This window comes from Morchella importuna (genome assembly GCF_003444635.1).
Source record: "Morchella importuna strain M04M26 chromosome Unknown Morimp01GS011, whole genome shotgun sequence".
NCBI lineage: Eukaryota > Fungi > Ascomycota > Pezizomycetes > Pezizales > Morchellaceae > Morchella > Morchella importuna.
Genome location: NW_025763408.1, coordinates 880,121 through 894,918, shown reverse-complemented (window position 1 = coordinate 894,918; position 14,798 = coordinate 880,121). Strand labels below are relative to the sequence as shown.

At 44.7% G+C, this 14,798-nt stretch overlaps 1 protein-coding gene across 1 annotated transcript; it reads left to right on the top strand.

Annotated features, from left to right (window-relative positions):
- Nucleotides 1–3,072: 3,072 nt before the first annotated feature.
- LAJ45_04635 (uncharacterized protein) lies at nucleotides 3,073–3,504 on the top strand (the record flags this gene model as incomplete). The annotated part of the gene is made up of 4 exons (XM_046114212.1): nucleotides 3,073–3,188; nucleotides 3,244–3,251; nucleotides 3,358–3,387; nucleotides 3,437–3,504. The coding sequence occupies 4 exons, from the start codon at nucleotides 3,073–3,075 to the stop codon at nucleotides 3,502–3,504; spliced, it is 222 nt and encodes a 73-aa protein (XP_045972734.1).
- Between the last annotated feature and the right edge of the window lie 11,294 nt (nucleotides 3,505–14,798).

Sequence of the window (14,798 nt, the reverse complement as noted above, 5' to 3'; positions counted from 1 at the left end):
GGGCGTAGAGTGCAGTTCAATGATTCTAACACACCTCGTGCCTCCGGTAGTTTCCACAAAGAGCTGATTTGGCTTTATGCCTAGAACACGCAAGTGGCTGGCGAGCCCTTTCTCATTTTCGGTCTAGGAGCTAATCTTTAGGTATATACATGATGTATGGACGCTGGGTATTAGGAGGAGTAGAAAATCCTGGTTCTTGACATCGTTCACCCCTATACTTCTCTTTTCGTCTTCCCGGTCTCTGCTTTTCTTTCTTTTCCTCCGCCCCCCCCCCCCTTGTCTCATGTTAATTTTACGTCCGTAGGTGCTACTCTAATCCTGCAGTGGAGGTTTCGAAACGCTTGTATCCATCGGCAGACCTAGCGAGATATTATATGAGTTGATAGGTCTGAAGCGTGGGTTGGCCTGGTGAGAGGCAGAAAACCTAATCTGTAGAAATCATACCTCATACTAGTATCCTCGATGTCGTTTAATCCGTTCGTTAAATAGTTGGCCTACCGATAGCCTATTGTGGCCAGATTCGTCTGTTTTCAGGACAGCGAGCAGAAGAACGGCTACATTTTGTCTCACGCAATTTTCTGAGCAGATATGGTCACCCAAATCACCTATGAATTTGGGGTCAGCTTAGACAAGGGCGAGGGAATATGGGTAATAGTAGCGGTGGTAGTGGCCAGGTAGATTTTCGAGGGGGACGAAGAGCCTAGAGAGCAAACACATCAAATTGTACCTGATTATAAATTCGGCGGAAGGATGGCTAGGATAAAATACATGACAAGATATCCGTTGGGATGAGATTTTAGAGGAAAAAATTAAAATTAAAAAAAAGGGAGAAATTTTAAAGAGGTGGGGAGAGAGCAACGGCAACAGGCGATCGTCCAACAAGAGATCTGCTTGGGGTGGGCTGACTAATCCACTTCTTGTTGGCACCCAGTGACTACAACGAAGGCGCGAGGGCTAGGGCTCCAGGGTTGTGCCCCAATTAAAGAACACATATGGCGCCGGTCACACACAACCTACACAAAATACCACGAAAACCTCATGCTCCACAGAAAATCTATCCCCAACCACACAACGCAATTGATAAAAGATCTAACACATAGAAGAGCTTAAGCTGGTGATTAGCTATGAATTGTCTGTCTCTATTTATTTTTAATCATTTTTTTGTTGAGCGAGATAGCTTTTCAAAACTAGTAGTGTTTAACCAGAATAGCCGATCCTAAAAAGTGGTAGAATTCGAGGGTTAGGTTAAGCGAGAATTAGTGTAAATAGGTGTAAGGGGAAAATCAAGGGTTAGGGTTGACCTTGGATGGCCGCAAAAGCACATGTATGTTAACGTCGACCGGCGGCATACATGCTACGCACGAAATTTTTAATTACCTTACCGTCAAAACGCATACAAATTTGAGCCTTATTCAGTCGGCTTATCCAGATCGTAGGCTCATAATAGGCTTATGAATCCAATAAGCTTCAAATAAGTATTATTTAAGCATGTTTTAAGGATGAAATAAGGCTTAAAAAAGGATTTTTGTACTGATAAAGCTATTGTGAGCCTACGTTCTGGATAAGCCGACTGAATAAGGCTCAGATTTGTATGCGTTTCGACGGTAAGGTATGCATGAAATTTTTAGAGATCGGTAGACTATTTGGCCTTATCGAGCCTACAATTCTTAATGATCCTTTTGAGTGTATCGCTTAGCTATTCAGAACGAGGATTGAACGAGATGAAGATATCACCAGGATAGCGGGTTTAAACAGTGTGAAGGATGGAAGTGTTTTGTATAAGCGTGGTATCGTAATAACTATTTGACATGATAGTACCCTCTCTTTCATACACGACTACATGTAGGTATACAATCGATGAGTGAGTTGCTCGATGAATCGTTAGGTGTGGGTCACGATCTATTGTGAAAACCACGACAAGAAAAAAACTGTAAAAACGAGTGATGTTGCATGCTGCGAGCTCTCACACCACTTGATTTAATTTTTACACTATCTTACCTCGCTTAGTGATGTAGCAAAAGCTCAGTGACCGTTTATTAATGAGGCAAAACTACATAGGTACATTGTTGTCTCGAGAGTAAGCCCGATCGAAGAGTTCCCCCAAAGCCAGGTGAGGTGAGGTTTTCCCAAGTCTTCTTCATGTCTGTCACATCACAAGCTCGTGAATCACGGCCTTCTCACGCCTTATTGCGGTATAGATTGTAGAGAGGAGGTGGCTCAGACGCGGGAGGACATCAGTGACTAGTGAGCTATGCCAAATTGCTAGAAACCACTAGGAACCTTTGCAATATTGCACCACAGCTCATGAGTCACAACAACAGCGCGGCTAGGCAAGTTCTGCTTTGGACATAGAAATTGCACGGTGAATGCACCTCCAGCGCTCCACACAACACCGTGAGTTTTGATTATTCTACTAAATTAATTTCTGAAAAACTGTGTGTATTTGTAGGGCATGACAGAAAAAAAACTGTGTTTAACACCCAGGTACACAATCGATTGCGGCATTAGAGAGAGCTAGACCTGGGGGGAGGACACGTATGTGGGATGCATGATAAATGTGATAAAGTGGGAAACCTGGCAGTGGGCCAGGCCTAGACGCAAGGTCATGTGTTTTGAGCAAGTTGAAAAATTTTTTTCTATGCGTTTTAGCCACCTGAGAAAAAATTTTCTATGCAAGGTCATGCGTTTTACCCACCGAGAAAAAATTTTCCTTGCAAGGTCATGCGCTTTAGCCACCTGGGAAACCTTTTTCCATGCAAGGTCATGCGTTTTAGTCACCTGGAAAAAATTTTCCATGCAAGGTCATGTGTTTTAGCCACCTGAGAAAATTTTTTCGGCAGTCACAGGGAGCCTACGTGTCCCACCCGCACGTTAGGGCAACGCAGCACAGAAACGAATAAATGACACGGCTCCCCCCCACCAAGAAAAACTTTTTCTAAACCACAAACCACAACACAAACCACAGGAAGAACCATTGTTCTGGCGTGCGCCAAAACTCAAGGAAATTAAGAACCGTCCTGAGTTTTGGTGGATGTACCATCTTTGAACATCTTCCCCTTTCTTCTCCACTAGATGGAAATTGTTTCCTCTTACCGTGCACCTAAAAATCGAAACATCCCTGATGTGCAATGGAGCAAAAAAAAAGAAAGTTTAATCAATAATTGGAGCTCACCAAACAAAGAAAATAGGTAAGTATCTTTTTATAACATTAACATAATTCATCACGAACTCACCGTTTTGTAGTATCTCAAGTACCAAAAAGCGCAAGTCGCACGCTCAGAGGCTCCGCCCTGATAAAAAACCAAAAACCAAAAACCAAAAACCAAAAATCAATTTCGTCAAAAATTCTTAACCAAGAGTTTCTTGTGACGGCAAAAAACCAAGCCGGTAAGTAGTTGTAGATCTTGAAGCCAAAGCAATCTCTAATCTTTCCAAGGTGTGTACAGAAAGAGCAACCAGAATTTTCATGAGATGAGGATCTTCCTGAACGGCCTTCAGGTTTAATAGGGAAACCTCGTCACTGGAAATGAATTGACTTTGAATCCCGAAAAGGCCATTCGGTCAGATAAGGAAACATCGTCACTGGAAGCAAGAATACCATGAAAGATACCACCACAAAGAAGAATATCCGTGTTACAATCAATAGGTATGCTCTTCCCAAAGTTTTCTCTTCAGCCAAACTACTTACTAATTATTCACAGTAACTAAAAATGCAACCAGCACGTTATGATGTCTGGCAATGCTGAAAGATCTCAAAATAAATCGGTCGAATCAAGAATCCAAACGAAAGAAACCATGACCGTCTAAGGTCATGGTAAAAATCAAGACACTATCCTAAACGTCCAAACGATTGACAATCCTCTAATACCAACTCCGTTGGTAGCAAACTTGAAACATCAAGAGAAAACATCAATAAAGGAACCGTGACAATAATAAGTCATGCAGGTTAGTAAAGTTTGCTCTTGTCTATACAATCAGTTACTAACCAACTCATAGAAAAGTCAAAGAAAACAACTAGCACGTCTAGATCAGTGGCAGTCCCAAATATAATGTTTAACTTCGTTGTTAAATCATTAAAGAAAGTCAAATCATCAGTCAATCAAAGAAACCATGACGATAAAAAGTCATGCAGGTTGGTCCCAATTATCATCCTATTATGAAAGCAATCACTAATGTGCCTTTAGAAAATAAAAAGAGCAACCAGCACGTTGAGATGCCTGGCAATGCTAAAGATCATGAATATGTTCGTGGTGCAAAAAATAAAAAAGAAAAAAAAGAAGAAAAAAGAAAAAAGAAAAAAAAAGATAGAAATACTTTCGATCATAGAGCCAAGCACGTAAGTTCCACAGATCCTCCTCTATATTAAATCAATCACTAATCGTATCATAGAATGTATAGAAAGAAACAGCAACCAGCGCATCATGATGACTGGCAATGCTAAATAAAGACCATGAATACGTTCGTGGGGGCAAAAAATAAAAAAAATATAGAAAAAGGAAAGGAAAGAAAGAAAAGATAGAAATACTTTCGATCATAGAGCCAAGCACGTAAGTTCTACAGATCTTCCTCTATATTAAATCAATCACTAATCGTATCATACAATGTATAGAAAGAAACAGCAACCAGCGCATCATGATGACTGGCAATGCTAAATAAAGACCATGAATACGTTCGTGGGGCAAAAAATAAAAAAATATAGAAAAAGGAAAAGAAAGGAAAACGTTAGATTAGAAATTCCTTCGATGTTAGAGCCAAGCACGTAAGTTCCACAGAGCCTCCTATATTAAATCAATCACTAATCGTTTCACAGAATGTACAGAAAGACACAGCAACCAGCACTTTCGATGACTGGCAATGCTAAAAGCCGGCTTGGGGAAGCAACTTGGTTGTCTACCTACCGGTCAAGATAAAAATCGAAAAGAAAAGCAAGAAAAGAAAAACACGTATGGTCGTGTAAACAGTTAAGGTAGGTAGCTCCCATCCTCAAAGCCATGTACATTACAATCACTAATCGTTATCATTCCGTAGCATGTGAGAAAAAAGAGAAGAGAAAAACGTTAAAGAAAAAGAAAAAAAAAAGAGAAAAAAAGAAGATAAAAAAAAAGATTAAAAAAAAAGATTAAAGAAAAAAGATTAAAAAAAAAAGGAATAGGTGGCAGCATCCTACGTTAGGTAGATGGCTAGACTGTGAGTATTATCTATCTACTGAACTATATACATTACAATAACTAATTCTTCCCAGCATGTATAAGAAAAAAAAGCCGGTAAAAAAGAAGAGAATAAACTCTCTATGCTTACGGCAATAAGTCACAACTGTTCGTGCCACGCAATCTCCATCTCATCTTGTGCAATTACTAACCATTCGATAGTGCTCCAAGAAAAATATAAAGAAAAAAAGAAAAAAAAAGAAGAAAAAAAGAAAAGGCCCGTTCGGCAACCATTTTGTTAGGCTTTCTGAGCCTTGGAAACTGTGTTGTCTTGTTGCCGAACGGGATCCCAAAGCAAAAAAAGACAACAGCATATGATAGTTAAATAGTAAGTCTCCATCAGTCTCTAATACATTACAATTACTAACTATTCAACTTAATAGAAAAAAAGAAGAAAAAGAAAATATGGGCCTGTTCGGCAACACTTTTGTTAGGCTTTTAATAGCCTTGAAGATTGTGTTTCTCTCCTGTTGCCGAACAGGCCCACCCTTACATGTACCCCTTATTCTTGTCGTTCCCCCCCCCCCTCCTCCCCGCACTCTAAGAAGGGGGGGGGGTGTTTGTTGGGTGGCATGGGATTTCCTCGATCTCAGTAAGTCCTCCCGTTTTTTATAGAACAGAAGCTAACCGCAGGCAGTAAAAGGAGGTGTGCGGGCTAGTACCGTGTTGGAGGAGGGAGGGAGAGGGTGAGGGGTGAGTGGGGGTGGCGGGCTGGGCCCGCCGGGAGGAGGGAGGGAGAGGGTGAGGGGGTGCGGGGTAGCCTGGGTAGGCCCAGGTAGGTTGGAGGGTGGGAGTGGGAGTGCTCCCACCAGGATTTCCTATGTCATGCCAGTTGGGATCTCCTTTGTCATGCCAGTTTGGATTGGTACGTTTTCCCGGATACTAACCATCAGCAGCTAAGTCGCCAAACCTCGCCAACCTCGCCAAACTTCTCCCCTCCCCCCTTTGTTTTTTTTTTTGAAAATACTAAGCAGATGGAGAGGACAGCAAGTGGCTTTCTGTCACGCCGTAAAGTTTTCCCCACTTTGCGGCGTCGACGTTAGTCACTTGTCTGTCATTGCTCCCGATCTATGTCCGGTGTTGTTTTTTAGGTTTTAGGTTCCTCGGCAACTCGGCCCAGGATTTTTTTGTTTTTTTGTTTTTTTTGTTTTTTGTTCTCTCGGTTGGCAATAGTGTCGACCAGCCAAGTGGCTGGCTCGACACTGCCTTAAACCGTAGATGAATAACTCCATAATTAGCAATTATGGACATGCCTGACCCAAACCACATTGAGATTTTACTAACACTCTGGTAAAAAACTCTTCCTTCGCTGCTTTCTGTTGGCTTTCAACCAGCAGAACGCCTACCTCTTACTAACTTGACGATCTTAGTAAAACCAATTTGATCAGTTTTCCGGTAAGTTTCTATTTCCTCCACAATGATTATTCGCTAATAGAATGAAGATAGTATGCGACAAACACACCGTCAATCAGCAGAGGTCCTTCGTTCCTCCGCTGGTTAGAGTCCTCAGTTTCTTTGGAACGAGGACATGAGTATCCCAGCATCAAGTAAACCTTCCCATTGTCGAAGGAAGTGCTAACAATGCCTATAGTACCTCTACCGCTACAGGGGATCATCAGGCTTGTCCTTTTCAAGGTAGCATCTCCTTTCCCTTTCGTTCTTGCTTCCTTCCGCTGCATTAAGTGAACCTCCTCTCGTTTTCACTCCCTCCGCTCTCCCTCCGCTCCCCTCTCTTCCTTCCCGAAGTCCTTACCCGCTTCAAGCTGACTTTGTTAGCTACCTCTACCATCCGCCGAAACTGGCTAAACATTAGGCAATTGATTACGAAAAAAAGATCGTTTTCCACTGTATGTATCCGCCCCCATTTACCTGCTCCCTCTCTTACTCCTACTCAACCCAACACTAAAACACTTACCCCTCCTACTCACCCTTTCACTCTCTCTTTCCCCGCTGCGAATAGAATCTCTGTGGAAGGTTTAGATTGCTAACATTTCCCTTTCTGTTAGAACAACTAGCTGCAAGGCTTCGTTGGGGTACGAACTAGTGCACTCGCCCGAAAATAGAGTCTACCGATATCTTGCGTGGAAGTAGCGCGGAGGTTATCAGCAGTATTTATTTCTTGGGCGAGTAGGGTGCCCACCTGTCGAGGTAAGAATCTCCAAATCCATCCTCCCGTCACCTGTATTGCAACAATAGTAGGCAACACACTTCCATAGAATAATACCTCAGTGTTCTACGGTAACGGAATTATTGCTGTCGGAGGCAGTTACTGTATGGCATTGTGCTAACATTATCTTCTGTAGTTGAAAGGTGGCCCTGTAAGAATAGCACTGCGGGCATGCCACATTTCGGTGACGCCGCTCGTAGAAGGAAGCAGTGACCCACGAACCAACTCCTATCCCAAGAGTATACCCGATGTCCCTGTAGACCATCCCTTTCCCCTGACTACTTCAGGTTACCTTTTTGGGATGTGAGGTATGTCTCCAGAACTCGTATGCATCTTATTTGACAGTGTTAGTGCCGCGCGACTGCGATGGAGTGAGCGTGTGCAGTTGTGCTTGGGCTTACACCTGTTGGTCGCTGCACACGCTCGTCCTCCTTGCCAAGAAATAACCCCAACCCAGGCACTCAACTTGTCTGTGTAAGGCCGCAGTGAGGGTTCCGTAGGCATATCTGTCCTCAACCAACCTCAGCGTGTGAGGGTTGTTTGAAGCCTTTTCGCCAAATATGAGTAAAGTGTTGTCGTAGTTCGGGGCTAACAAGATCTTTCGGTGTTCTTTCTTCAGTGAAGCTTATTTGACTAACAAAAGTGATAGTATAACTCAACCCACTCCCCACTCCTTCACCGCCAAACGTAATAAGCCCGCTTTCCATATCCAGCGTCTTACCCGTAGCCTACTTGCGTAACAGAATAGACATGGGCTTTGAAGCCTGCTGGGGGAGGGTGGCATCCTGGTCTCCATCCGCCACCCCCACGACCCCCCACGACCCCCCCCAAAAAAGAACATCATCGCCACCCAACGCTAACAACCATAGCAGAGTACTATATATACAGCAAACTAACTTGTCGTAGGAATCGTGACAAGTATTTTTCCCTTTTGCACTAGGACTACTATCCTACCCGCCCCCAGTGGCGTGAAGCGGATCCTCGTGGGCGACCTTCTGTCTAGCCTAATTACCAATGCTAACTGTATAGAAGTGGGTACATATCCGTTCCTCGTTACCCCTCCCCTCTTTCCCACTTAAAGTTCATCATCCCTCGCACTATCCCATTTCCCGCGACCCCCTCGAGACTCAACGGTGGCTCTGCCAACATCCAAGCTCAACCGGCGAGACGTCCCTAATACCTCTACCCAATCATAAGAAGACCATCGTACTTCAAGACAAAGCTAATAACTACACACCAGACAGGCGTTGATCCGCACACCGGGGGAAGAGGTGGAGTTGTAGAGAGCGAACTAGGTGAGAGACTACCCACTGGGAGTCGCATGGGAATCTCTCGGGACCTCCGAAAGGTTTTCTAGAGTAGTTAGATAGGTTGAGAACCGCCGCCTCCCCCCCCCCCCCCCCCAAGCGCATCCTGTCCCCCTCTAGTGTAGTGGAGGTTGGACAGGAGGCTCAAGTGGCCTCTAGATGTCTATTGAGACACGCCAGCAGGCAGCCCCTCCCCCATTCCCGTTGCTCGCGAGTCCGGTCTGGCTCCAAGGTTCCTTGTCCTGGTCCTGTATGTACGGGTGGAGGACAATGTGAAGGGTGTCTTTCAGCGGAGAATTGAGCGGGTGCGTGTTCGATAGTTACTGCCCCGCTCATATTTTGGCTAAAAGACAGCCGATGACTTGTCACTGTCTGTTGTGCAGGGCCATGTAAGGGCTCTCGAGCGGTACTTTGTTCGGAGCGTCGGAGTTAACGAAGGTGGCCTCAAAGGCGGATTCGGGCAGGGGGTGTGAGGAGTGGTGATTTGTAGATGTAGGGTGTAGGAGTGTAAGACTGTTAGCTTTACCCTACAGCCTTACTGTCATTTTTCGGTCCCTTGTGTATAGTGGTATGCTAAGGCGTGACACCCGAAATTATCTATAACTTTGTACTATTGCGTAGCTCGGACTCTTATTGTTCAGAAGGATATCTAACACTGTTCCGCTGTAGATAGGTGTGTCTTCTGAAGAACGAGGGGTAAAGATGGTACCCGTACTCAAGCAGAATTGGAAGTAGGCGACTGGCAGGCGAGCCAGCCGTCTAAGGCAGAAAATGAAGACAAGGAAGACGAAGAAGGCAAAAACTGCCGGCACCGGTACACGTGCACGCAGTATGTATGATTAATAACTTCAGTATCGTAATATAAAGAAGCGAAGGAATAAGCAATCCAATGAATCTGCTATCAGTCTTTCAGATATAGATAACCTGTACGTGAAATTCAACTATTCAGTGGTGATCGAGCTATGTACCACCTCCTTCCCGAGTTTCTGTCTTCCAGCTTCTTCTTCCAGCCTCAAAGATTAATTCATTTATCTACCTTAGCGGGACTGAAAGCCAATATCTCTACACCCTATAATACCCTCTCGATGCGAGGATATGAGAGAATGATAATACTTTTGGTAACTCTGCGATCACAATACACGATATTGGAACCTGGTATCAAAATAACCCTTGCGAGAAGTGAGGTGCGCCTGTACCCGGGGGTGCGCCGATGAGGAGTGACCCCACCTGAGAAGGGAGGTGAGTACCAGAGGGCTTAGGTAACTATAGTACAAGTCTAGACACTCCTACCTCTGGGGGGGAAAGGCTATTTCGCGTCAGATATATGTTCCTTTTCCCGTTCACCCCACCTTGTCCACCCTCCCCTACACCCCCCGGTTTCACCCCCTATTAATCCCACCTGTCAGCCTCTGCTCTTCAGACGTGACAGTCAACTTGAACTTATTATAGTGCACTTGAGAATCACCGCCATGGTGCCAGCTGTTGCATTAAATTAACTTCTCCATCTCCATAAGGGAGTTGAGCTGACCGTGAGAGTGATTGACCTTGATTGGGATTCTACTGCTACCCGTGAAACTATCAGACTCTATGAGTCACCTATGAGTCCATCATTGTGAAAGAGAAGACCTTGTCTAGGGTGTCATGAGGAGCCAGAGGTAGGCCATTTATGAGATTATTTGTCTCCCCCGAGGGTTAGTGAACTCGCGTGCAAAAGAGAAAGAAATCCAGCAGCGAAACATGCCGGAGTGAAACTGACCCTCCAACGATTATCAAGAAAATTGATATACAGTCTGACCTCAGTGAGCAGCTTCCGTGCTTCCGCAACTGGGTCGTAATAAGCAAAAAATGCTAGGGAGCCATAATAAACCAAGATCTGAATGACCTGGGCACAATTACTCAGGCATCAAATGGGAAGACACCCGCACAGCGGAGGGAGTAATAACCAAGTGTAGAAGTCAGAAGAGGAAGGCAGGAGCACAGCCATCCCATCGATGATTAGAAAATGAAACCTTTCATGAAATCCTAGGCACCAGTCCTAGCTCTCTTCATCAGTGCTTTAACACGCGGCAAAAGAGGCTCAGGAGGCAGAAAGACTCCCTATAGCTAGAGCCCATAGCCTACGGTTCTCTATTAATAAAATGACCTGGGGCAGTCTGGAGTTATTAAAGTTGACTCGAGGGTGCAACAATACAATGCAGAATATCATACAGCCAGCTGCCGGTCGGGGGCACCCAGAAGCCTCTCTTCAGCTCTTCCCTCACACCGATAGCTCTCTGGGCTGTTACTGGTACAGGGAGACTCCTATAGCCCCGGGCATTGATCCGCGCTGACCACGAACGAAAGCGAGTGATAGAGTATGATTTCATAAATTTCACCCATGATCGTACGATTAACACGTGGATCCTCGAGGTAGCTTGCATATAGAGGCTACAATTGAGGAGATGTAAATGCGAATGATCTTTTCTTGCAGGATATTCGCATAAACCGCTCATCGTAGATACTGAGGGCTACCTCATGCCCTGGTAGAAATTTAAAATTCTGGGACTTGCCATTTCAGTGGGCCCTCCCAGTGGCAAAGTCGCTGCTCCACACCAGTAGCGTGTGGATTGATGCTAGTAGTGCGTGAAACAGCGACTTTACCACTAGGAGAGCCTACTGAAATAGTAGGTCCCGGAATATTAAATTTCTACTAGGCTATAGGATAAGGCTCTCACTGGCCTATGTCTATTTAGATTGGCTGCGGTCGTTGTGTGGGTGGGTGGGTGGGTGTTGGTGTGGGCTTAGGGGACGTCGGTTGCTGCTGGTAGACTCCTAGGAACTTTTTCTGTCCCCAAAAAGCATCGAGGTCCGGCTATCACGCTGGGGGGTGATATTGTAAAGGGGCCTATCCATTCTAGTTGGGGCGGCGGGGGTGTATGCCCCGACAATATACCGATTAGGTCATATCACGCTTAATAGGTTCGAGAAATCGTAGCTCCTTCTTGGCGTCTGTAGCACATTGGTATGTGCACAATTCATCGAGTGGCACCTGCGTTTTATGCATTTTGACTTCCACATACCCCTACAACAGATGATCCAAATGTCTTGCAAAACGCTGATATAACGGCGAAGTGTAGTGTCCAAATGGTGTACAACATAGCGAAGGTACCTTTTGGAAACTACACTTAGTCGTTACCCCCAGAGGTCTCCAGCTTAACCTCTAGTCGCCGCACGCATTACCACCCCGCACTCCGTACTTCTCCAGAAGTAGACAGCCCCATTGGTTCCGAATGTAGTGTATACAAGCCTTGACACGGTGCTCGTATGAAACTCAGTTTGAGGAGATCTACCTATGGCCGTCGTATTTTGATATTTAGAGCCTCGCAAGCACAATTATGCAGAGATTTACAGCGATAGATAGAAAGGGTGTAACACCCTGAGATACAGTTATACCTGCAGGCACCACATATTTGTGGCGTTTTGCTCAAACAGGTACCACTGTGTCTCAGCCGTTCCAGCACTTATTACCTAGCGCTGTAATACTTAGGAAGCTTCTGTTTTTTTTGTGGTCCCTCAGTTGGGTATAATTCGGTGATAGTGCCCTGACGTATCGACCAATTGCATAAGTGGGCCTGGGAGACCCTAACAATCAAAACGTGACAGTAAAGGGGATATCGCTTAATAACTACCCCCGAAATTGAGTAGGGGGAGAGGAAATGGATGACCGTGGTTGAATGTATGAGCCTATAAATTGCTAAATCACCTGCACCCGTATTTTACGCCGCAGGTGCGAACATAGAAACAAATATCTAGTGATTAGATAGATATATTGTTCATTTCCTATGATCTGAATACTTTATTAGTGATGGAGATTCAGACGTGTGAGGGTATTATTAGCACCTTTTTATGAAGGGAGAGAAGTTGGTCCTCCTGGAGGATGGTTGAAATACTCTTCCCCGAATTCCCTCTCCCCTTCTTACTCAAGCATAAACTGGAACTTTATACGGAACTTAGAAAACAAGAACCGTCTGTCTCAGCGTAGATGTGTGCTGCGTGTGTTATTTAGCGCGGGGGAGGGAAGGGGAAATCGTCGGAATTATTGTCCTTCACAAGGCCAGCCCAAGCCGGAATGACAGAATTAACCACATAAGGCAGTTGTGCTCTGCAGAACGCTGTCAAGGGTTATTCTCCCACTGCGTTGGTTATCACAGGCTAAGGGTATGGAATACGTTTATTACTGAATGAACCATGTCAGAGTTCAGCAGAGCGTAACTACCAATTGAGGCTAGTTCTGTCATTCCGATTCCGATCGACTGTGTAAGGGATGACTATTGATTTCGATGCTAAGGAAGCATATCTGCTGCGGCATGGAGAGTCATGAATGTTAGGAGATATATTGTCAACGGGAGATATAGAATAGAAACTTCCGAGGGTTTTAAGTCCAAAGCGTATATCAGGTAGCTTTCTATCGGAATTTGGAATCCACTTATTGAGAGCCCCACATTGATACACGCTCGTGTTTCTGAAGATTTTTGAATTGTGTTCAAACAGATACTGCAAGGTAGTCTTATGATATAAGTTGAATCTATGTCATAACTGTTAGACAAATCGTATGTAATTCGGTAGGCGCAGAACACCAAGGCATTAAACTTGAGCAGCTTCATAGGCGAGCAAAAGGGAATGATAGCGGCTCATACATCAATCATACCTGATATATATTGGAACGCGTAGAGTCTGACTAATTGATTCAACTCGGTTAAGCTCTCCGGGCGTTTGACTTGGATCAATATTTATTTCCTTAAGATGAATGTTAGCGAGCAAGGTAAACAGGTTACTGGAAAGACAAAGCCTCACTACCTCAATAATTCTGTGATTGGCAGGGGGAATGGGGGAAGACGAGGCGGATCATAGCTTTTGATGTACCTTGGATAATTAAGCCATGTCGATGATGAGCAGGAAGAGGATGAAGACCTGATGATAGGAGCGTGGAGGACATCCATCAGTACTTACGCTGCTATCGGCCTTCAGAGTGAGTTAAATTATGAAACTCAATGTTCCTGAAACACAGAAGATTTAGATATCTATTGATGAGGGAGATAAAAAGGATGTTGGAAGGCGGTAAGGAAGGATAGACCACAGGACGAAGAGAGAAGGAGAGAGAAAGGCTGAGTTTTGATGTAAGTAAGAGCCGCTAAAAGAACATCTTTCCACATCTTGTGCGTACGTATTCCGCCAGTGCTGCTTTAGGTTATTATTGAGCTATGCCTTTTCGGGGAGTAAACACGCATTGCGCTGCACTCTGGGTTGTACTCTGGGCCAACAAAGGTGTACTAACAGGCTATGGCGTAGTTGTTCATAATGTAGTACTTCTATATATATAAGACATCCTATTTTCTAACTTGGAAAATCGTGTATTAGCTCAACAGATTCTCGTTAGACACAGGGTGAACAGCTAGAAGTAGCTCCATAAGTGTCCCACTGAACTATAACACCCTACCTGTATTATCAACACTCTGTCCCCAAAGACTCTGTTGGTGATATGCTTAAAGAGGAGATCGATTATCTTTAAGTCCCAAGCATGAGCAGCGAGTGTCCTCGCGGTTGGTAGGGAAGAGCCAGTGGAAGATTCAATATGGAATTTGCGTGATTGGGATGCGGATAGGGGGTGTGCGCAATGCAGAGCTATACGTACTGCCCAGAGCGGGAGAAATACGCAGTGTACATACAGGACGATGACCGCAATTACTGTGCTCGATCTTGAACATGGAGCTGCATCTGGGATCTCTGAGGTGAGCCGCAACACATAATTGCTGCCATTGCCTCCGAATACAATGCGATATCCTACATCATCAGGAATCTCAATCCGCTCAGAGCTTAGATGGACTGCTGTACGTATTAACCTCCGAGCATCACTGATATTCCTCCTATGGAACTCACACAGCTTCGTTACCGCCAATGTGGCCGGAGGAGCGCATGATTCTCAAACAGAAGCCCACTACATATTTAAACTGTGCGGAATATATACTTTCGGGATAAAAAAGGAACTCAAATTGGTGACTCCAATGGAGATAAGAGGAAGAGAGAGGAGGGTCAAAACTATCTAAGAGCCGGACAGAAGGTGGACCAATCCACGAAACG